The sequence below is a fragment of the Cardiocondyla obscurior genome, linkage group LG16 (genome assembly GCF_019399895.1).
Source record: "Cardiocondyla obscurior isolate alpha-2009 linkage group LG16, Cobs3.1, whole genome shotgun sequence".
Taxonomy (NCBI): domain Eukaryota; kingdom Metazoa; phylum Arthropoda; class Insecta; order Hymenoptera; family Formicidae; genus Cardiocondyla; species Cardiocondyla obscurior.
Genome location: NC_091879.1, coordinates 2,335,439 through 2,359,130, shown reverse-complemented (window position 1 = coordinate 2,359,130; position 23,692 = coordinate 2,335,439). Strand labels below are relative to the sequence as shown.

The following is a 23,692-nucleotide window of genomic DNA, read 5'->3' as shown; positions in this document are numbered from 1 at the left end:
ATCCGCGGCCCGTTTGACTGCAACAGCGGGGGATGACAAACGGCCGCGGCGAGACAAATTCCCTCTAAGGGGTAGATAACGTCGGGAGTCGCAAATTGTTTCGCGTTTTCAAAGAACGATTTCGGAAATCCACGCCTCGGTCCAGAGAAAAATTAAATAAAATAAAAAAAAAAAAAACAAGAAAAAGAACACCTAGACGAATCCTGAGGAAGGCGATTAAGTCGCTCGTGAATGAAAGTGTCATGTGGCGGTGCAGCTTGGATTTTCCAGAGCTCGCACCCCCTTTGCGTCCAGATTTCCCGCTCGCAAATGGCACCCGTGGACAAAGCGTACGGCGCGAGAGAGCTTTCGAACGTTGTTACGACGCGTTTACCATCTTCGTTCCGGTCCGCTCCAATTTTCGCGACCGCCCGGCGAGGACGAGCTTTTTTTTTCTCGCGCACTCCCGTCGCCCGGGTGGAAGGTACGAGGATAAAAAGGTGGAAAGAAGGCGGAGTAATTTGATATGGCGGAGCTCGGGGTGCGCGCTCGCCCCCTCTTTTTTTTTTCCTAATTTGAAGAAGGGCGAATATCCGCAAAATGAAAAGCGCCGGGGTCCTTTGTAGATACGCGTGTACGCGCCCTCCGCAGGGCAGCTCGTGTACGTGCACGTGCGTGTGCCGGGATTAAAACGATGAAAGAGAAGCTTCCTCTTCACCCTCGCGAGCTCGATCGAGCACAACCCGGGGCCGTTTTTAATACGCTCATTTCGAACATTACGCCGATGCTGGACACATTCAATCCAAACCGCACGTGTAACATCTTTTTGTTCCGCTTTTTATGAAAATTTATCTGATATTTGTAAAGTTAAAACGTCCACGTTTAACGACGCTTGTTTGACTTCTCGCAATAAAAAAAAAAGCGCATTCAAGTGATTTGAGATTAATATATATAGTTTTCGTACCTAATTTATTCTTTAGAATATACGGAAGAACTTTGATAATAAAGAAAAGAATTTTTTTTAAGTTATTATTTTCTCTAGCATGCAGCTCTCGCGGCCAATCGATCGAGATATTCAAGCTCGTCCCTTCCTTTGTGCGTGAAAATGGTGCTCGGTACAGAGTGACATTTCGAACGATCGTTCTCCGCGTTAAGTAGGTCTTTCCGTGACGTGCATTTCGCATTCGGGATTGATTGAGATTTATATTCACGTTCGGAGAAGAAAGCGAAAGATGGATTTCGAGAAATAATTTCGTAAAACATAATTAACCCTCTCATCGCTGCCACAATAAATTTCCTTTGAAGAGTAATCAACTATAATCAACTAATCAACTATAATCAAACCTATTCAACTTATACTTTCCACGACGTGCAAAAATTTTACATCACTAGACGACATTTAAAATTATGAAATAAAAAAATCTAATAAAACGTTTCAAAGAAAGTTTTGGCAACAAAGTACCTAATTTTATACGGATACAACTTCGTAAAGGCCTAACTTTAACAGCTTTGTAATATCTTACAAGAGACTCACGGGGTGTAACACAGGATCTAGGATCGTCGCGGCCAGGCAGCCGGTGGAAAGAGCCGAGACGTCTCGTCACGCTAGCGACCGGAAGACTCGAGGCGCGAGCCTGAGGAAACTTTGCGAAAGAAGGAGATCGTACCTGCCGCGCTGCGCGGAGGGCGGACATCGCGTGCGATGTCGGCCGTTTTCAGCATATTACGTGCGTCTTGCGACAACAGGGAGCGGGGTTCCGACTACGGGGAGACACGACACCCAATGCCAGACTAACGTTCGGCCGGTTCAGTCCGTGCCTGGTTTCCTGACCCGCTTGCATGACAGCCGTTTAACGAGCCACTGATACTCCGCGTCAGCAAAATTTCGCATTTACGATCGCTCATCCCCCTCGCGTAAAAGTTAAGTCGCTCGAGCCTTCGCGAAGGCCATTCTTTCATCGAGCTCCGCTGTCGCGCGAGCGGAAGATTAATCGCTGCGTCTAAGTCTAACTCGCGTACTTCGTTCCGCTCGATAATAATAATTATTGATCATTCTAAGTGGTACTTAATTATTAAATAATCTGTGGACGCGGACGCGCCGATAAAACGACGTATTTTTTTTTTTTTTTCGTTCAAGCGATTGCTACTCAGAGAGAAACATTATCCTGAAGTTTCGAATGGAAGAAGAAATGTGAATAGTTTTTTTTAAAGTTCTTTTTTTTTTTAATACTGTGAATAGAAATGACTACACCGGAAGCACCGTCTGACTTTCGACTGGAATACATCGGCGGTTTCGTGCAAAAGAGCTTGAAGCTGAAGCCGGAGAAATGGGGAAGATTACTACTGACGGAGGAGTATCGGAATATAGTGCTGGATTTTTTGGACAAGTCTCTACCGGTCGCTTTATTCGTCGTTTTAACACCAAACGCGCAGTTAGTAGCATCGTCCAGTTTTCCTATACCGTGCCAGCGAACGAAGGGTGAGTCGAAATAATTAGAAATTTATTCGCGGCCATTAATGAGCTCTAAGAATTTTTAATTCTATTTTAACGGCGATTTAATTAATTTCCTGACTTTTAAATATGTGTATTATTAGAAGAAATCATGCGTACGCTTTGCGTACGCTATTCTTCGGAATGTCCCAATTCGTGCGCGTTATTATACTTGGGGACATCAATTAATTACAATAATTTCTAACTACGAAAAAAAAATAACATGTCACTCACCGATCTGCATGAGCATCAGCGGAGTTGTTGATTTCTGCAGGTGGCTGTAACATAAAAAGAAAAGAATTAATATAGACATGCCAGTAAATAAATAAGATTAATAAAAAAAAAGATAAAATTTTTGTTTTAATTTTCTAAAAAAGAAAAAATTTATATTTACCTATAAGTTGCTCCGCCGATGCAGGATGCCCCCCGGGCCTGCTCCTCCACTCAGATGGGACGTGACGAGCCATCCTTCCGCGCACTGGAAACTCGCGAACGCGACCGGGTGAAGTTAAAATCCCGAAAATTACTTAACAAATGTTTCGACACTCCCGTATTAAAAAGATTCGTAAAAAAACGCCCGGTAACTATCGGCAGCCCCGAACGACCGACGAACCGGCTGCAGTTCGTATAATTTCGAATCAGCGTGCGGCACTGAACGATGCGACGCAGCGGAGTTTCTCTTGACCTGAAACAAAAAAATAAAACAATTATTTAGTAGATATAAAATTTAATTAAATGAAAAAATTAAAAAATGTTATTAAAAATCCAAAGAAAAAATTGATATATACCCATGGGTTGCTCCGCCGGGGCAGGATACCCTTCCTGGGCCTTCTCCTCCTCTCAGGATGTCCGTGGGATGCCGGGTTGGTCCTCCTCGAGTGGTAGAATATTATCTGAAACAAAAAGATTGAAGTTAATATGCTGTTCTATTCAATGTATTACTCAGCGCGTGTTGTTTTTATCTTACCGCGCGCGTGTTTTGGTTGCGGGTGACCGGACGCAAAGTCCTACGCTAGCTGAGCTCGCACGTACCGTCCCCGCTGCTCCTCGCGCTCCCCGCGCCTACAGCCGTCGATTCCGGACCTACGCAATGCGAAACTAGCCGGCTGACCGCCGCTAGCGAGCACCCGTCCCCTTTCCCCGTGCTCCTCGGGGTCGTTCCGCCGATATACGATAGATGGGACGTGTCGAGTCGTCCCTCCGCGCACTGAATACTCGCGATATAGTCCACGCACTCCCGATAAATTCACGACCTCGACACAGAAACTAAATACGACGTAAAAGTCCGAGGCAAAGTCCGAGTCGCCTCTTGATTCTTCGATTAATTCTCGTCGGCGGAACGACACTGAAAACTCGCGTCAAGCGGCGAACGACACGGATCGCGATATTAAATGTACCCTGCGCACTTTGTCTTTCTCAAGGTCCTCAGAAATTACGTACTCGAAACGGATTGAGAGTCTCAGCCGCGACGGAGAAGACGCGCGAGGTGCGGATCTGATGCCCTCGTAATGGCGGTTGCCGGAACCCGCTGAATGTCGCTGAAGGAAGGGACGGGTGAAGCGGGTTGGTAACGCCGACCGCGTGGCGCAATTCAAGTCGGATGCTTCGTGCGTTGTGCCCACTGCGTAACCACGTTGTCGCATACCGTTGCAAGCTCGCGATCAGGCAATTCATGGCGCGCTGTGATTGGTCGGCGCGCTAGGGTTTTCCACCTCTCCCCGATCATTGTCGAGCGCCGACGTCGTAGTCCGAATACGATCGCTGGTAATTTGGTAGTCAAGACTTGTGGGTGAGGCGCGGTGAGGGGAGAGGAAATCGCGAAATATATTAACGTAACCATTAAAACCGAACGAAAGAACCAGTCAGCGTCGCGGCGATTTTATTATTTAATATAAGAAGATAAAAGAAAAGTTATTAATGCAGGAGTTTACGCGGTCAAAGTGAAGCAAGCGCCACTGTCGAAGGACAAGGAAGCGTGTGCAGCTATGCTGATTGTAGGAGACTTATCTCATCGAATTGTCGATCAACTGGCTACTTTAGTGGATAATATCGTCGCTCCTCTTCTCACCAAGGCGGAAAATCATAAGGATCTGCCAGAAGTGGCGATTCACGACATCTGCAAGCACGTCCACGCTCTTCGTGGCACGTTGTATCAGGTAATAAATCAGTCTAATTAATAATACTGTCAGGGTCGCGCTTTTTTAAGTGATAAAAAACGAATATCATTGTTGAATGCTCAGGTAAAAGGCCAGGTAAACGGGCGAACGGTTTTGCCGATGCCGGCGGGTCTTGAAAAAGTGACGGAAGTCGAGAGACTGGTCTCCGCGGAAGGGCCGCAGGCGGCCGATTTGTATCTGAAGAGTGCCATAGAAGGTGTCGTAATAAAGTGGGCCTATTTAGTGAACGACGTTGTCACCCACGAGTCCAGCGTCGCGTTCGACAACGGACAGAACCCGACGCCCGATGTCGAGCTAGAATATTGGTCCACCAGACTGGCGAACTTGAGGTATCGAATAATGCACGACGTGTATTTTTCGTTGTTAACGGGGACCGAAGTGCACCGTAAAAATATTCGTCGTCGTTTGCAGATACATCTACGATCAGCTGCAGGAGGACCGCGTGAAAAAGATGGCGATAATCCTCGAAAAGACGGACAGCGCGTACTATCCCTGTTTCCGCACGCTGTTCGACAACGTCGTTACCTCGCTGGCCGAGGCGAAGGACATATCGCTATACCTGACGCCGTTGGCGAAGTGCTTCAAGTCCGTGGAAGAGATCGACTTCGCCGAGGCGAGGCCGCTAATGGCGACCCTCATTCACTCGCTCGGTTTAGCGTGGGCGAAGTGCAAAAGCTATCAGAGCTCGAGCAAGCTCATCATCATACTCCGACAGATATGCAATCTGTTGATTCAGGAGGCATGCCGGTTTCTCGATCCGACGTCAATATTTCAGAGCGATGTGGACGAGGCTCTCCAACGCGTGAAGATATCGAAAGGTATGCTACGAGTATCCTAACCTGTTAAACCTCTTTGTCTCAAATCTTAAAAGATGTTTTTCGATTAGCCGTGCTGGAGGAATTCAAGAACCAGTTCGACCTGAGAAAGCACGCGCCCGGCTTGAAACCGGAAGCTCCACCCTGGACATTCAACTCGACCGCGGTCTTCATTCGCCTCGACGCTTTCCTGAAACGGCTGGCGGATATCGAGTGGCTCTTCGATACCGTCCTCGAGTTTTCCAAGCTGGAGAAGATCGAGATAGGCGGGATTCTCGGACGGTCTCTAAGCGCGAGGATCATAAACGTGTTCAAAGAATTCCAGCAGCTCTTCGTCTCGTTCACAGTAAGGGCCAGCGACGTTCTCGAGCCGGATGACGAGTCTTTCGACGTTGATTGCACGAAGTTCGCAGAGTCCATTACCGACCTCGACAGTAAACTAGCGGCGATCCTGTGCCAGGCTTTCGACGACTGCGGTAATCTCGAAAGTGTTTTCAAGGTTTGCGTGTTTTTTACTTTTTCCAATGGATTTTACCGACTGTCCGAAACGTTAAAGACACTTATTTTGATTTATTTAGTTAATTAATATCGCCGGGTCTGTGCTGGAACGGCCTGTCATAAGGAAACAATTCACCAATCGATACAATAGAATCCTCGAGCTTCTAGACATGGAACTTTTGATCGTGGAAGTTCTGTTTAACCGCGGTAGTAAAGGTGCTCTGATTAATCTACCACCCTTGGCCGCTGCTTTGACGTTTACCAACATGTTGCGACAGCGTATTGACTTGCCGGTGCAATCATTTAAAGCCATGCCACATCCGTAAGTATGTTTTTAATTTTCTCTCTAAAACAGAAATAAAAAAATATATATAATATACAATAAAAAAATTTTTTTTTATATTTATATTATATTTTTAAATATTAAAAAATAATTACATATCTTTTTAATGATTTCTTAACACAATTTCTTTTAATCACAGAATCGTTCAAAGCGATGAGGGCAATAATATAATGACACGCTACGAGAGACTAAGAAAGATATTCGCCAGCAAGGAAAACGATCTTTTCACCGAGTGGGCGCGAACGGTGCCGCAAACTGTGGATGCTGGTCTCAACCGTCATTTACTCTCCAGAGAGACCGACGGAATTCTGCTACTAAATTTCGACCCCGATCTTCTCGCGGTGCTAAGGGAAGTGAATTACTTAAAGCAAATGTCGCGTTCCGACATTCCCGAAGAGGCGATTAAGGTGCGTAATTTCAACGAGTTTAATTAACGAACGAATAAAATCAAGTTTTCCCGCTTAAGATAATTTACGCGACGTTTAACTTTTATTTTATATCGCGTCGTCAGGTGTCCGAGAGCGCGGAGACATTTAGAAAATTTCGCACGATGCTGGGCAGTACAGTCGATTCCTACAACAACGTGCGCAAAACTACAAAGCACGTGGAGTTTTATTTGATCGAGCTGGAAATTGCACGGATCGATTCCCTGATATCTCGCGGACAAGACGAGCTGTGCTGGAGATCGGACGGGCTTTTGGAGTACATAACAGAGCTGGGCGAACTCGTGGAGGGACTGTGGAAACGCATGAAGTCCGCCCAGTCGAATGTGGAAAAGATTCGAAGTATTTTAGAACCCTGGACGAAAACGCCTCTCATAGAGCGCAAGGACCGTCGCAAGGATACGCTGCTAGCCTTAGAAGATCGTTCGGAAAAGGTCTCGAAGCGTTACGCGGAGATCTCTAAGGCCGCCGAGCAGATACACTCGATATTGGAGGAAAATAAAGGGCTCTTTCAAATTGACGATACCGATCAGGAAGCCTGGCAGGAATACGTGAAATACATCGACGACATTGTGATCGAGTCCCTCCGAAAAGCAGTTGGATGCTCTTTAGGTTAGCATTTATTTTTTAATTAAAAAAAATATTATTTAATGGTACGATAAATTATGTGGCTCATTTAATCATCAATTATTTTAATAAAACAAAATATTTTTTATAATTATTACCCCTAGGCTATTTAGCGGAAAATATGGATCCAATTGGCGAATGCGAGGCACTGCTTGAAGCAAAGTTAGAGTTAAGAGAGCCAGATTTGTATTACTTGCCATCACTGGAACCCGAAGATCCAGATGGACTCGATCAGCTGATCCTCGGGCTGTTAAATGACATTAGTGGTATGGCCGCTTTAATACCGAGACTGAAAAATGATTCTGTTGGATATGTCGAAGAATTAGATTCCGACGCGGATATAAAGGGAATGAAAGATGAGATACTGACAAGTGTAGCTACTGCTGTGGAAGAAGCTACTGATTTTTGCAGTAATTTTGAAGGTACGGACATGATTTTCTTTTTTTAATATTGTTGCTAGCAGGTTTAAAACGTCAATTTTGATAAATTTTAATTAAAATTGAGATTAAAATTAAAAAATATTTTTAAACACTAATTTTTTTTATTTCAAAATATGAATTACGTATTTTTTTAATTTTAATGTAACGTTTCAACGTTCGATTAGGTTACGCTTATTTATGGTTAGACGACAGAGATGTTGTGATGCAACAATTTCTCGAGTACAGCCGACAATTGTCAGTAGAAGAAATGGACATGGTAGCGGTTCAAGACCCTAAAGGTCCGACGAAGTCGCCGCCGAAAATGGAGCAATTTCGCGAACAAATTGACCTTTACGAGGGCCTTTATCTCGAGATCGAGGAAATGGATCTGTCTAAGATATTTTGCGGCTGGTTCATGGTAGACCTGAGACCTTTCAGACAGTCGGTGCTGAATACGGTGTGCAAATGGTCAAGCATGTTTAAAAAACATTTAGTCGATCGTGTGACGAGCAGTCTTTCTGATTTGGGAACGTTTATAAGGTAATCTCAAAGCAGAATCCAAAGTATTACTTTTAACACAGTATACGGATTATATTTTATCTATATATAAAAAAAAGAATAATAAAAAAATATAATTAATCAACTACGCATTTTTTTTTTTTTTTTTTTTAATTTTAATATTGCCTCTTGTTTTCAAACATGGCATTTTCAGATTAGCGGACGAAGGATTGTTACAACAAGTACAACCGGGCGATTATGCGGCTCTAGTTAGCGTAATGGGCTACTTGTTACAAGTAAAAGAACGCCAGCCGACTACGGACGAAATGTTCCATCCATTAGAGGAAACCATCGAGTTGCTAAAGTTCTACGATCAAGATATACCCGAAGAAGTAAACGTGCTGCTGCAAGAGTTACCGGAGCAATGGGCGAATACAAAAAAACTCGCTCTTATGGTGAAACAGCAAGTTGCGCCGTTGCAAGCAGGTACGTAAAGTAAAAAGTAATTGTCATTGTTAACCTGATAATACTATTTAGCGAAATATTTAAATTAAAAGTGGTATATAAATACTTAATAAAATTACAATATTTTTTAAATTAATAATAAGATATTTTTAATATTTTTATTATTTAAAACTAAAACTTTATACTTAATATTATTGTAATTTTATTATTATTTATGCAAATATTTAAATGTAATAAAAATATTTAAAAATCAGGGGAAGTGTCGAGAATTCGCGGTCGTATTTCCGCGTTCGATATCACGATAAGCCAATACCGAGAGGCGTTTCGGCGATACGCATTCTTCAAGTACGACTGCAAGAACCCGTACGAACTGTTGGACGAGGCTCATAAAGAAATCCTCATGCTTGAGCGGCAAATGAAAGACATACAAGAATCCGCCTCGCTATTCGAAGTGATGGTGCCAGAGTTCAAGCAACTGAGGCAGTGCAGGCGGGAGCTAAAAATGCTCAAGCAGCTCTGGGATTATGTAAATATAGTACGGAGCAGCATCGAGGGCTGGAAGACGACGCCCTGGAGGAAAATCGACGTGGAGAATATGGACATCGAGTGCAAGAAGTTCGCGAAGGAGATACGCGGTTAGTAGCTCAGAAAATGTCCGCTTTGAAAAACTTCCCCCGGAGTCGCACGCTCTTACGTCCCGAATATATCTTTATAAAATATCTCCGCGTGCTCTCCCCTCTTTCAAATTGCCTTTTTCAAAATTCGTGAAGCACGGCCGCTTTTTGCGCCTGCTAAATCACGATCTAGACGCTCAATTAAAAGGACGCGATTTCAATCTCATCGGTCGCGTTCTATTCGGCAGCGTTGGATAAAGAGATGAGGCCTTGGGATACTTACGTATCGTTAGAAGCGACGGTGAAGAACATGCTGACGTCGCTACGCGCCGTGGGAGAATTACAGAATCCGGCCATCCGGGAGAGACACTGGCGTCAGCTGATGAACAGCACTAAGGTATCGCCGGAAATCACTGAGCGGATGTTTCGTTCGTTTCCCCGCGGTACGAACTCGCGCGAGTTGCAAAATACCCTTGGCCGAAAGGGACTGTAAGTTCGAGGCCCTTTCCTTCCGCTCGGTTTAGTCCTGACAATTTTTTTTTAACGTTACACGCGATCGTTACGATTAACATAAAACAATGCAAATCTGCGAAAGAGACCCGTAATGCGCGCGTGTGTGATCACGTCCTAGACTAGCTGCACCGCTGTATATATACGCTATCGGTGTTACAGAAGCTGGGCAACATGACTCCAGAAATGACCGTAAGTTCGCTGTACATATGCATATCATGTCAACTTTCTAACATTTTTCATTGCCTCATTCTCAATAACTGAACTTTGACAGAACCAATCTCGGCACGATAGTTCCTCGCACTCGTCGTGAATGTTTTATTTATGAATTATGAAGTATTTTAGAAGCATGGCCACAATGCAGCACGCTGACTGATAAGAAAATACAACTTTAGAAGTTTATTGTCCGCAAGATTTATATTTAAAAGCCTCTGAATGCGTTTATCTAATATTAATTTTTAATGTAAGTATAAAACTAAAAATAGCCACACTTAGCATTTAATCTTACACGATCCGCTTATTTATAGCTCGCCATCATTGTTTCATCATGTAACTTTCTCATTATTTATTTATCATTATGTATGAATCATTGTACGATTTTTTAATAAATTTGCTAATAAACACATCGCATTTTTTTCATTATTTAGTAACATCCCACGTCGCTCTAAATTACTGTAAGAATAAAATAAACCACGTAAAAAAAAAATACGTATCTGCTTTTGATCGGGAAAATATAATTACGTCGTTAGACAATATTTTTTACGTAGGTTCGATTCGTAATGGACGAATCGACGACTCTAGCTGATCTACTCGAATTGAATCTCCATGAATGCGAGGAGGAAGTTAAAAACATAGTCGATAAAGCGGTGAAGGAAATGTCGATGGAGAAATACATGAAGGAGTTAAACGTTACATGGTCGAAGATGGAATTCGAGAGGGAAGTTCACGCCCGCACGGGAGCTACTTTAATAAGAGCCAGCGAAGAGCTGATTGAAACCTTGGAGGAAAATCAGGTTACTTAATTAATATCTCAATTTTTAAGTCAAAGTTTTAAATTTTAACAGCTTGTAATTAAGAAAGTCCCACGTAAAATAATAATTTTCTTTCTCAAATTTCAGGTGCAGCTTCAAAATTTAATTACTTCAAAATTTATCGCGCACTTCCTGGAGGAAGTATCGTCGTGGCAAAAAAAGCTGAGTATCGCTGATCAGGTGACAACGATCTGGTTCGAGGTCCAACGTACTTGGATGCATCTCGAGAGCATCTTCATGTCATCCGAGGACATTCGGCGGCAGTTGCCAGTGGACGCTGAGCGGTTCGACCGCATCGATAAGGAATTCAAAGAGATGACCGAGGAAATGGCGAAAACGCCGAACGTCGTCGAGGCGACAAACAAGGATGGCCTCGTGTCTGCCTTGGACATCTTGCAGAAGGGCCTCGTACTGTGCGAGAAAGCTTTGGCGGAGTATCTCGAAACCAAGCGCCTCGCCTTTCCGCGATTCTATTTCGTTTCATCTAGTGATCTACTGGACGTGCTTTCGAACGGGAACCAGCCGGAGATAGTCGCGAAACATTTGACGAAACTGTTTGATTCGATGGCGCGTTTAAACTTCGATACTAAAGACACCTCGGTGAAGCGTGTTCTGGGTAAATGTTTAATTTCGATAACGTTTCGCGCTAAATGTCACTAATTAAATTTTTTATTATATTTCAGGCATGTTCGCTAAGGATGGCGAGTACGTAGAGTTTGCTAATTGCGAAATGATTTGCGAGGGCCCCGTAGAAGGGTGGTTAAACCGCCTTCAGAGAGCGATGCGCGTCTCCATCCGGCATTATTTTAGCGACGCGGTTGTGGCATACGAGGAAAAGCCGCGGGAGCAGTGGCTGTTTGATTACCCGGCGCAGGTGTCTCTATGCGGCACGCAGATCTGGTGGACCACCGAGGTGAACATGGCCTTCGCGCGGCTCGAAGAAGGTTACGACAACTCGATCAAGGACTACCTGAAAAAGCAGATCTCGCAACTGAGCACGCTGATCACGTTGCTGATAGGCGAGCTAACCAAGCAAGAGCGGCAGAAAGTCATGACAATCTGCACAATCGACGTGCACTCGAGAGACGTCGTGACGAAGCTGGTGCAATCGAAGGTAGAGACCGCCCAAGCCTTCCAGTGGCAAAGTCAGCTGCGGCACAGATGGGACGAGAAAGAGAAGGACTGCTTCGCGAATATTTGCGACGCACAGTTTAAATATTCTCACGAATACCTAGGCAACACTCCGAGGTTAAACGCTGCGTTATATTTAAATTATATTTAATTTATTTATCAACTTCTGTCAGCTAATGATGTATATTTTTGCTTTCAGATTGGTTATAACACCGTTGACGGATAGATGTTATATAACTCTGACGCAATCTTTGCATCTTATTATGGGCGGTGGTCCAGCTGGACCTGCCGGTACCGGAAAAACCGAAACTACGAAGGATCTCGGCAGAGCCCTTGGCATAATGGTGTACGTATTTAACTGCTCCGAGCAAATGGATTACAAGTCTTGCGGCAATATATACAAGGGCCTCGCGCAAACCGGCGCGTGGGGCTGCTTCGACGAGTTCAATCGAATTACCGTCGAGGTACTGTCGGTGGTCGCCGTGCAGGTGAAATCAATTCAAGACGCCATTAGAGACAAGAAGGAAAAATTTAATTTTATGGGCGAGACGATCGCGCTCGAGCCGACTGTGGGCATATTTATAACGATGAATCCTGGCTACGCCGGTCGCACGGAATTACCGGAGAACCTAAAGGCGCTTTTTCGTCCTTGCGCTATGGTAGTGCCAGATTTTGAATTGATATGCGAGATCATGTTAGTAGCGGAAGGATTTCAAGACGCAAGAGTGCTCGCGAGAAAATTCATCACGCTGTATACGTTGTGCAAAGAGCTGTTATCTAAGCAAGATCACTACGATTGGGGCTTAAGAGCGATAAAATCTGTTCTTGTGGTCGCCGGAAGTTTAAAAAGAGGCGATCCTGGCAGACCAGAAGAGGAAGTGTTAATGAGAGCTCTGAGAGACTTCAACATTCCCAAAGTGGTGTCGGACGATCTGCCGGTTTTCATGGGCTTGATAGCTGATTTATTTCCTGCGTTGGACGTTCCCAGAAAACGAGACGTCGAGTTTGAAAAAATGGTCAAACAAGCGGCCGCCGATCTAAGCCTGCAACCGGAGGACGGCTTCATTCTCAAGGTTGTACAACTCGAGGAATTGCTAGAAGTGCGGCACTCCGTTTTTATCGTCGGAATAGCTGGCTCCGGCAAGACTCAAGTTTGGAAAACATTATTCAAGACTTATCACAACCTGAAGAGAAGACCGGTCTACAACGATCTCAATCCCAAGGCCGTGACCAACGACGAGCTCTTCGGAATCATTAACCCGGCGACGCGCGAATGGAAGGACGGTCTCTTCTCGGTGATTATGAGAGAGCAGGCGAACTTAGGCGGCGAAAATCCGAAGTGGATTGTCTTGGACGGAGACATCGATCCGATGTGGATCGAGTCGCTAAATACCGTCATGGACGACAACAAGGTGCTGACGCTGGCCAGTAACGAACGAATTGCTCTCACGCCCGCTATGCGATTACTGTTCGAGATCTCAAATCTGAGGACCGCCACGCCTGCTACGGTCTCGCGTGCCGGTATTCTTTACATCAACCCGCAAGATCTAGGCTGGAATCCTTTCGTAACGAGCTGGGTCGAGAAGCGCGCTTTGCCGAACGAGAAGTCAAACTTGGTCATGCTGTTTGACAAGTATATTCCTACCTGCCTCGAAACCTTGCGAACGAGATTTAAGAAAATCACGCCTATAGCCGATATGGCGCACGTTGAGATGCTGTGTCAGCTTCTCCATTGCCTTTTAAGGCCCGAGTTAACAACCGGTGATTTTCATAAAGATCATTACGAGCTTTACTTCGTATTCGCCGCCGTTTGGGCCTTCGGCTCGTCTATGTTTCAGGATCAGACTGTGGATTACCGAGTAGAATTCACTAAATGGTGGACCAATGAATTCAAGCAGGTAAAATTTCCCGCGCAAGGAACGGTATTCGATTATTACATCGACAACGAGACGAAAAGTTTCCTGCCCTGGACGGAGCGTCTACCGAAATTCGAGCTAGACCCGGAGATACCGCTGCAAGCTGTGCTCGTTTATACGTCGGAGTCGATCCGAATAAAATATTTCCTCGACCTACTGATGCCGGAGAGGCACCCAATAATGCTAGTCGGCACAGCTGGCTGCGGCAAAACTGTCTTGGTCACCGAGAAACTTCTTCAGCTATCTGAGAACTACGCGGTCTCCAATGTGCCGTTTAATTTCTACACATCGTCCGAAATGCTACAGAAGATTTTGGAGAAATCGCTGGAGAAGAAAGCCGGCCGAAATTACGGGCCGCCGGGAAATAAAACCCTAGTGTACTTCATCGACGACTTGAATATGCCGGAGGTGGACGCGTACGGTACCGTTCAGCCTCACACGTTAATCCGACAGCACTTAGATTACGGCCACTGGTATGATCGCACGAAGCTAACCCTGAAGGATATTCACAACTGCCAGTACGTGAGCTGCATGAATCCGACCGCTGGGTCGTTTACGATTAACCCGAGGCTACAGAGGCACTTCGCTGTGTTCGCCGTCAGTTTTCCGAACGTCGAATCTCTCACAACAATATATACTTCCATTTTGTCGCAACATCTCGCAAATGTAGAACACAGGTAACGATTAAAAAAAAAAGTACAATTTTCTAGAAATATATTCTACCGATCATTGAATAATTTATTGAATAAGATTGTGATTTTTGAAAATTATTTGATTAATATTTTAATTAAATTTTTAATTAATTTGATTTATTCAACAATGTTAATTAGGTTTCCTACGAGCGTCACCGAATTGTGTCCAAACATCGTACAAGCAAGCATTCAGCTGCACCACCGTTGTGCTCAAATGTTCTTACCGACAGCCGTGAAGTTCCATTACATCTTCAATCTCCGCGAACTTTCTAACTGCTTTCAAGGGTTGTTGTTCAGCGGCAACGAATGCTTACAGTCCCCGGTGGATCTAATCAGGCTTTGGATGCACGAGACTCAACGCGTCTACGGAGATAAGCTCACGGACGAGAAAGACATTGAAAGTTTCTTAAAACTACAACTCGATATTCTGAAAAAGAACGTGGAGGAAGTCGACGAGGGCGCGATTCTCGAGAAACCGAACATTTATTGCCACTTCGCAGGTCTGATTTTTAAGTTAATTTTATTCTATCGCTATTTTTAAATAATAATATTAAAAATCTTTTGTTTCAATTCAATAATCAGTTTAAAATTTTAATTAAATTATTTTAAATTAAGATATATAAAAGTGTATAATATTTTCTAAATACTAAAAAAATCGTATAATATTTAGGAGGCGTTGGAGAACCGAAGTACATGCCTGTCAAGGATTGGGCAACTCTGCATCGGTTGTTATCAGAAGCAATGGTCAGCTATAACGATCTAGTGGCGGCTATGAATTTAGTGCTTTTTGAGGACGCAATGATGCACGTATGTCGCGTAAATAGGATTCTGGAGTCGCCCAGAGGCAGTGCGCTCTTAGTGGGTGTCGGTGGTTCTGGCAAGCAAAGTCTTTCGCGATTAGCGGCCTTTATAAGTTCACTGGAAGTCTTCCAGATTCAGTTAAAGAAGGGCTATGGCGTGACCGATTTAAAACTAGAACTCGCTGCTTTATACATGAAAGCGGGCTTGAAAAATTTAGGCATCATGTTTCTAATGACAGACGCGCAAGTACCGAATGAGCAGTTCTTAGTTCTCATCAATGACATGCTCGCCTCCGGAGAAGTTCCCGATTTATTCGCCGAGGATGAGGTGGAAAATATAATAGCAGGTCTATAGAGCAACTTTAATTAATTAATTAATTTTAATTAAAATGCTAGATACGTTAAAGCGGAAAAAAAATTGCTATTTATATTATTATTTGTTATTATTATTTATCATTATTTGCTAAAATCGTTGACTGTCACCGAATGTATTTTGTAAAATTTTTCAGGAGTTCGTAACGAGGTGAAAGGTGCCGGTATACTAGACACGCGTGAAAACTGTTGGAAATTCTTCATCGATCGCGTTCGCCGACAATTGAGAATAGTATTGTGCTTTTCTCCCGTTGGTTCAACACTGCGAGTCAGGTCCAGAAAATTTCCCGCAATTATAAATTGTACGATGATAAACTGGTTTCACGAGTGGCCGCAGGAAGCATTAATGTCCGTGTCAAAAAGATTTTTGCAGGAACTGAACGAGCTGCCAGAAACTTACAGGTGCGGAGCAATAAATTATCAAATAAAAAAGTAAAATCATAAATTAATAAATTAAAGAAAAAATAAAATAAGATAAAATTTTTTTTTACAGAGAATCAGCTGCCAAATTTATGGCTCACGCACACACCACCGTAAATATCGCCAGTCGCCATTACTTAAGTAGCGAGCGTCGTTATAATTACACGACCCCGAAGTCTTTCTTGGAGCAAATAAGCTTATACACCCGATTGTTAAAGACAAAAACTTCCGAACTACGTGCTAGAGTGGCTAGATTGGAAAACGGTTTGGACAAGTTGAGATCAACAGCTGTGGAAGTCGATAAGTTAAAAAAGAAGTTGGCTGTACAAGAGATAGAATTACAGCAGAAGAATGACGCAGCGGACGCTCTGATTGCCATAGTTGGTGTCGAGACGGAGAAAGTTCAAAAAGAAAAGGCGATAGGTTTGTGATATTAAATTCGCGCTATAGTACATATTCAAAATAAAAATAATTTAATTAATAATTAAGAATTTACTTAATAATTTAATTTAATATAATATGTATTATTTAATTCAGCGGACGAGGAGGAATCTAAAGTAGCCGTAATAGCCGAGGAAGTTTCGAAAAAGCAAAAAGATTGCGAGGCGGACTTGTTGAAAGCCGAACCCGCCTTGCTGGCCGCGCAGGAAGCCCTAAATACTCTGAATAAAGCGAATCTAACGGAATTAAAATCGTTCGGTTCGCCTCCTGGCGCTGTGACAAATGTAACCGCCGCGGTCATGGTTCTCCTGGCACCATCCGGCAAAGTACCCAAAGATCGCAGCTGGAAAGCCGCCAAGGTATTGTCAAATCGATCGAAACGATTCGAGAAGATCTATCGTTGTAATTTTATCCGCGCAACAAGCGTTAAAAGCGTCACGTTTTCTGTTTTTATTACGAAGATCGTGATGGCGAAAGTGGACACCTTTCTGGATTCCCTCATCAATTACGACAAAGAGAATATACATCCCGAGGTGATTAAAGCGATACAACCGTATCTCAAGGACTCCGAGTTCGAGCCGGAATTTGTAAGATCTAAATCTGCCGCCGCGGCAGGCCTTTGCGCCTGGGTAATCAACATCATCAAGTTCTATGAGGTCTTTTGTGATGTAGAGCCGAAACGAAAAGCGCTGGCTCATGCAAACGCGGAGTTGGCTGCTGCTCAGGACAAGCTTAGCGGTATTAAACGTAAAGTAGCCGTAAGTAAACGTCGATACTAAAATTTTATATCAAATATTATCATATCAAATATAGGCATTAAAATTTGGATGATTATTTTTAGTCTTTAGAAGAGCAGTTGGCGAAGTTAACGGCGGACTTTGAAAAAGCGACGTCCGAAAAATTAAAATGCCAACAGGAAGCCGATGCCACTAACTCGACGATCGCACTAGCGAACAGACTGGTCGGCGGTCTGGCGTCCGAAAATGTCCGCTGGGCTGATTCGGTCGCCAAGTGAGCGTTTTTTATTCTAACGTTTTTATTTTATTGCGTCGAATGAACGAGGTAAAAATTGCGCAAAACATTTTTCGCAGCTTCATGCAGCAAGCATCGACGCTACCCGGCGACGTGCTACTGGTGACGGCTTTCATATCCTACGTGGGCTGTTTCACAAAACAATTTCGACAGGATTTGCTAAACAAGCAATGGCTGCCGTTCATACGCGGCGTGGAGCCGACAATCCCAATTACCGAGGGCTTGGATCCGCTCTCGTTGCTGACGGACGACACGCAAATCGCCAAATGGAATAACGAGGGACTACCGAACGATCGGATGTCGACAGAAAACGCAACGATACTGACCAACTCTGATCGTTGGCCGCTGATGATAGATCCGCAGGTACGGCGCTGGAGAAATTATGGAATGCCGAACTCGATAAATAAATAAACTCGAAAAGAAAAAATCGTTTACAGCTCCAGGGTATAAAGTGGATCAAGGAGAAGTACGGGGATGATCTGAAGGTGATCAGATTAGGTCAACGCGGTTACTTGGACGTGATCGAGTTATCATTAGCGAACGGATCTACGGTTCTGCTGGAGAACATCGGGGAGACCGTAGATCCCGTCCTGGATCCTCTGCTCGGCCGAAATTTAATCAAGAAGGGTCGCGCTATTAAGATCGGTGATAAGGAAGTGGAATACAATTCCCTGTTCAGATTGTTGCTGCACACGAAGCTAGCTAATCCCCATTACAAACCGGAAATGCAGGCGCAAACGACGCTGATTAACTTCACGGTGACGAGGGACGGTCTGGAGGATCAGTTGCTCGCGGAAGTGGTTAAGGCGGAGAGGCCAGATCTCGAGGAGTTAAAAGCGGAACTTACCAGACAACAGAACGACTTCAAGATTACGCTCAACAGTCTCGAAGACTCGCTTCTATCGAGGTACAAATTCGTCGCTAAATAGTTCTATTCATGATTTATTTATACACGAGAAAAATTATGCAAAATAAATTTCCCTCGAAAGAACAGTTTGCTTCTCTAAAAAGAACTTTCTATAAATATTACAATATTAATTTAAATATTGTAATTTATAAGATATTAATTCATTTTATTATTATTTATTTTATAAAAATATTATTAATTTAATTGAATAATTAATATTAATATTATATATTTTTTTTTAGACTTTCGTCAGCCGGCAGTAATGTACTCGAAGATACGTCTCTCGTGGAGAACTTAGAAACGACTAAGCGCACTGCTGCAGAGATCGAGTCTAAGGTTACGGAGGCTCGCGGTACCAGCAGACAAATCGACGCGGCCCGAGAATTATATCGGCCCGCAGCGGCGAGAGCTTCGCTGTTGTATTTTATTCTAAATGACCTGAACACGATTAATCCTATCTATCAATTTTCACTCAAGGCCTTCAGCGTGGTCTTTCAGAAAGCGATTCTGAAAGCCGACCCCGCGCCTGACGTCACGGGAAGAGTGCAGAATCTGATTGAATGCATCACGTACTCTGTCTTCATATACACCAGTCGGGGACTGTTCGAGTGCGATAAGCTGATCTTCGCCTCGCAGATGGCCTTTCAGATTCTGTTGGTGAAAAACGAAGTCACGGCCGGCGAACTAGACTTCCTCTTAAGATTCCCCATAACGCCGCACGTCACCTCGCCGGTCGATTTCCTCACCAACACCAGCTGGGGCGGCATAAGAAGTCTCTCAACGAGGGAGGAATTTCGGTACGCGTAATGAGAAACTGTTGTCCCGTAGTTCGCTTTCGTTTACTTGCTGCGATCTCGTTTGTTCGAAGGAACTTGGACCGTGACATCGAGAGTTCCGCTAAGCGCTGGAAGAAGTTTGTGGAGTGCGAGTGCCCGGAGCGCGAGAAATTTCCTCAAGAGTGGAAAAATAAGACGGCCATACAACGACTATGCATGTTGAGGGCGCTGAGACCAGACAGAATGACGTATGCCATTGCGGCGTTTATCGAGGAAAAGCTCGGCGCGAGGTACATTGAGGCGAGAACGGTGGAGTTTGCGAAATCTTACGAGGAGACCAGCCCGAGCACTCCAATTTTCTTTATTCTATCACCCGGAGTAAATCCGTTGAAGGTGACTACGAATTACTTCCCTTTATTTCTTTTTATAAAATATAAAATTTATAGCAATTAATTAAAAAAATTTTATTTGGTGCATAAAAATTAATTATTAAATTTATTATATATTTTTATTATTAAATTATATATTATATTTATTAGCATATTAAATTTGTTATATATATTTATATATTTATAATTAAAAAGTATTTTATTGTGCACTCAGGATGTGGAGGATTTAGGTCGCCGTCTCGGCTTTATGTCTGATAATCAAAATTTTCACAATGTGTCTCTCGGCCAAGGACAAGAAACGGTGGCCGAGCAGGCCATAGACGAGGCGTCTAAGAACGGACACTGGGTGGTATTACAAAATATCCATCTAGTAAAAAAGTGGCTTCCATTACTGGAGAAGAAATTGGAGACGGCCGCGGAGGGTTCTCATCCTGATTACAGAATGTTCATGAGCGCGGAACCGGCCAGCACGCCAGCCGGCCATATAATACCTCAAGTAAGAATATCCTTCTATTTTTTACGTTACACGAAAATGAAGACAGCAGCCGGTAAAAAAAAAAAAATGTATTTCTTGTTTATTACTTTTTAATATGTAAATTAAAAATTGTAATTATTTTTCGAAATACAAAAGAAGTTTAATTCAACAAGTTTAATATTTGCTTATTAAGATATTGTTTCGTAATTATTTTCAGGGTATTTTAGAGTCGTCGATTAAAATTACAAATGAACCGCCCACCGGCATGCAGGCAAATTTGCATAAAGCTCTGGACAATTTCACTCAAGAGACTTTAGAGATGTGTACTAAAGAAGCGGAGTTCAAAGCGATTTTATTCTCTTTATGCTACTTCCACGCGGTCGTAGCGGAACGTCGTAAATTTGGACCCCAGGGTTGGAATAAAATATATCCTTTCAATGTGGGAGATCTGAATATCAGCGTCAGTGTGCTCTATAATTATTTGGAAGCGAGCCCGAAAGTACCTTGGGAAGATTTAAGGTAGCTATGTACATTTATATACATTTATTTTTAATTTTTAAAAAGATTTGTTAGAAATAAATTACACCGGATTTTATTAAATTTATGTAAAATTTAATAATAAAGCTACGCGAATATATAATTCAACTAAAAATAGAATTATCCTTCGAAATGCGAATTAGAGAGTTTAATAATTAATACGTACAAACAGGTATCTTTTCGGAGAAATTATGTATGGCGGCCACATAACGGACGACTGGGACAGAAGGCTTTGCGTGTCCTACCTTGAAGAATTAATGCAGCCGGATCTGATCGATGGAGAGCTACAGCTGGCGCCAGGTAAGCTGGACGCTCGCTCATTAAATATTGACGAGGAATATTTTTATAAATTCGCGGGACTGTTTCAGGCTTTCCCGCGCCTCCCAACACGGACCTAGTCGGTTATCACACGTATATCGACGAGGCTATACCAGCGGAATCGCCGTATTTATACGGGCTACACCCGAACGCGGAGATCGGCTTCTTAACGATGACAGCTGAGAATCTGTTCCGAACGGTTTTCGAGATGCAGCCGCGCGACACTGGCAGCTCGGGAGGACAAACGGTTACCAGGGAAGAAAAGGTGTCGTCGCGTATCTTTTTAGAGGTACAAATGCATAGCGATGAATAATCTCATACTTGTTCCTTTTACAGGTAAAGCAAGTGCTGGACGAGATAATCGAAAAGCTGCCCGAAGAGTTCAACATGACGGAGATCATGGGAAAAGTGGAGGAACGAACGCCCTATGTAATCGTCGCCTTTCAGGAATGCGAAAGAATGAATTATCTGACGACCGAGATCAAGCGCTCATTGCGAGAGCTGGACTTGGGCCTCAAAGGCGAGCTCACTATAACGTCGGACATGGAGGACTTAGAGAACGCGCTGTTTTTCGACCAGGTGCCGCCTGTGTGGGCCGCCAGGGCCTACCCGTCTTTGTTGGGTCTGACCGCCTGGTTCGTCGACTTGCTACTGAGAATCAGAGAGCTCGAGACTTGGTCCACGGATTTCGTGGTGGGTAAAGAAAATATGTAGACCGAGTTAACGTAACGTACGGAACGATTAATTTCTCTTTCAGCTGCCGGCGTCGGTGTGGCTAGCTGGGTTTTTCAATCCTCAGTCGCTGCTGACCGCCATCATGCAGTCGACGGCCAGGAGGCACGAGTTGCCGCTCGACAAAATGTGCCTCCAGTGCGACGTGACCAAGAAGAACAAGGAGGAGTTCACGTGAGTAGGAAGCATAATTGGACGGAAGTTCGAGTTTTCGCGGGTGTAATCCGCGCCAGGCCGCGAGGGCAGAATAGTTATCGCTCGTTAACTCAATTTCTTCTGCTGTATCGTACCGAGGAGTGACTTCCTTCCCCCATTTCGTTCTCGCTAGGTCAGCGCCGAGGGACGGGGCCTACGTTCACGGAATATTTATGGAAGGCGCGCGATGGGACGTCCAAACGGGAATCATCGTCGACTCCAGGCCCAAGGAGCTGTACCCGGCGATGCCGGTGATTAATGTACGCGCGATCACGCAGGACAAGCAGGATTTGAGGAACATGTACGAGTGCCCGGTGTACAAAACACGCACGCGTGGCCCTACATATGTGTGGACATTTAACTTGAAGACGAAGGACAAACCGGCTAAGTGGACGCTGGCCGGCGTGGCTCTTTTACTGCAAACTTAAACTAATAGCAACTAGATAACGTTTTGTTGTTTGACTAATATACGACACCGATTGTTACAAAAAAAATTAATTTATCATCTTTTTATCGAGCATTTGTATTTCTTTAAGTAGAATTGATAATTGCTCTCTTTTATGTATACGAATAAATAAATGCATATTTTACACAGTTTTTTCGACATTGATTACCATTTTTGGCTTGAAATAAATTCGCTTTTTTTTTTTTTTGTTCCCCAAGATATATAATGCCTCACGCAGACTCGCAATTACGACATATAAAGAAGAGAACGATTCGACGGGAAATCCCAAACGGTCGATCGAAGATGGGGTGCTTCGAGGTCGACTAATCGACCGAGAGTTAATAAAACGTACGAGGAGAAACGATGCCGGGTCTCCGAGGAGTATCCGGCCCGTTTCACGAACTTGCGTTCAGTTTTTCGCGACAGGGAAAAAGGAGAAATTATCCGTCATTCGTCGTAACCGGGAGCCCTCTCCGAAGACGTCAAAGATCAATACCGGTGTCCCGGAGTAAACAAAAGCCGATGCCTATCCGGCTACAAAGTGTCGGTCAATTTAATTTAGTGCCGAGTCCCGAGACGGGAAAAGGAAGGAAAAAAATATATTCGCGAGAGGAACCCAAAAATCTCGCGTCTGACATTGCCGAATCTTCTGTCGAGATTCCTCACCATTATGCCAGTAAATATAAAAAGAAAGTTACATACTCTAATACTAATTTAATTTCACACGTGTCTAGGAAAAAAAAAGTATTTAATAAACTGCAGCAAATTAATAAAGTAATACGTTGATTTATGCGCGTATGAAATAAAACAGATTTTTTTTTTAAATTAATAATTTTTTCTCACAAAGTAGATCGACAACATTATTATTATTGCATTCTAGCCCACCCTTACGCCTCGTACACGCAGCAAACATACGACTAATAATAGCACGATCTGCACAAAGTCAACTCATGAATCCCATCGGACAGAAAGGGGACGGGGAAAAAAATTATCGTCCCTTTGACGGTACTCGGTGATTGGCTCCCGGACACCCTTCCCGTGATACGTGGCGGATCGATCGGCATCCGTGCACCGGCTTCAATCACGGTTTTCATTAAGCCGCGCCGGACGGCGAAGGGTAAGAGCAACGGCTCGAATAGCTGGTGTTTCGCGTGTCAGGCGGAATAGGGACGCTTCTGGTTTCAGGACTCGCACTTCCGGACTT

At 43.8% G+C, this 23,692-nt stretch overlaps 1 protein-coding gene and 1 long non-coding RNA gene across 2 annotated transcripts in view; one reads left to right on the top strand and one right to left on the bottom strand.

Moving 5' to 3' along the window:
- The first annotated feature begins 1,179 nt into the window (after positions 1-1,179).
- Positions 1,180-23,497, top strand: Dhc93ab (Dynein heavy chain at 93AB). Its single transcript, XM_070667957.1, has 35 exons — positions 1,180-2,458; positions 4,394-4,626; positions 4,711-4,976; positions 5,059-5,465; positions 5,534-5,961; positions 6,041-6,282; positions 6,443-6,710; positions 6,815-7,358; positions 7,478-7,795; positions 7,978-8,332; positions 8,505-8,776; positions 9,010-9,390; positions 9,618-9,766; positions 10,647-10,892; positions 10,998-11,526; positions 11,594-12,158; positions 12,241-14,634; positions 14,788-15,149; positions 15,320-15,796; positions 15,959-16,223; positions 16,315-16,664; positions 16,779-17,041; positions 17,144-17,440; positions 17,524-17,693; positions 17,774-18,077; positions 18,152-18,621; positions 18,864-19,418; positions 19,490-19,790; positions 20,001-20,282; positions 20,479-20,780; positions 20,971-21,098; positions 21,167-21,381; positions 21,453-21,809; positions 21,874-22,022; positions 22,177-23,497. The coding sequence occupies exons 1-35, from the start codon at positions 2,221-2,223 to the stop codon at positions 22,469-22,471; spliced, it is 13,377 nt and encodes a 4,458-aa protein (XP_070524058.1). The 5' UTR covers positions 1,180-2,220; the 3' UTR covers positions 22,472-23,497.
- LOC139109131 (uncharacterized) overlaps positions 6,218-23,692 on the bottom strand; it is a 57,589-nt gene continuing 40,114 nt past the window's right edge. Inside the window, exon 3 of the long non-coding RNA XR_011546788.1 lies at positions 6,218-6,306. This is a non-coding gene — a long non-coding RNA (uncharacterized lncRNA). The remainder of the gene's footprint in view (positions 6,307-23,692) is intronic.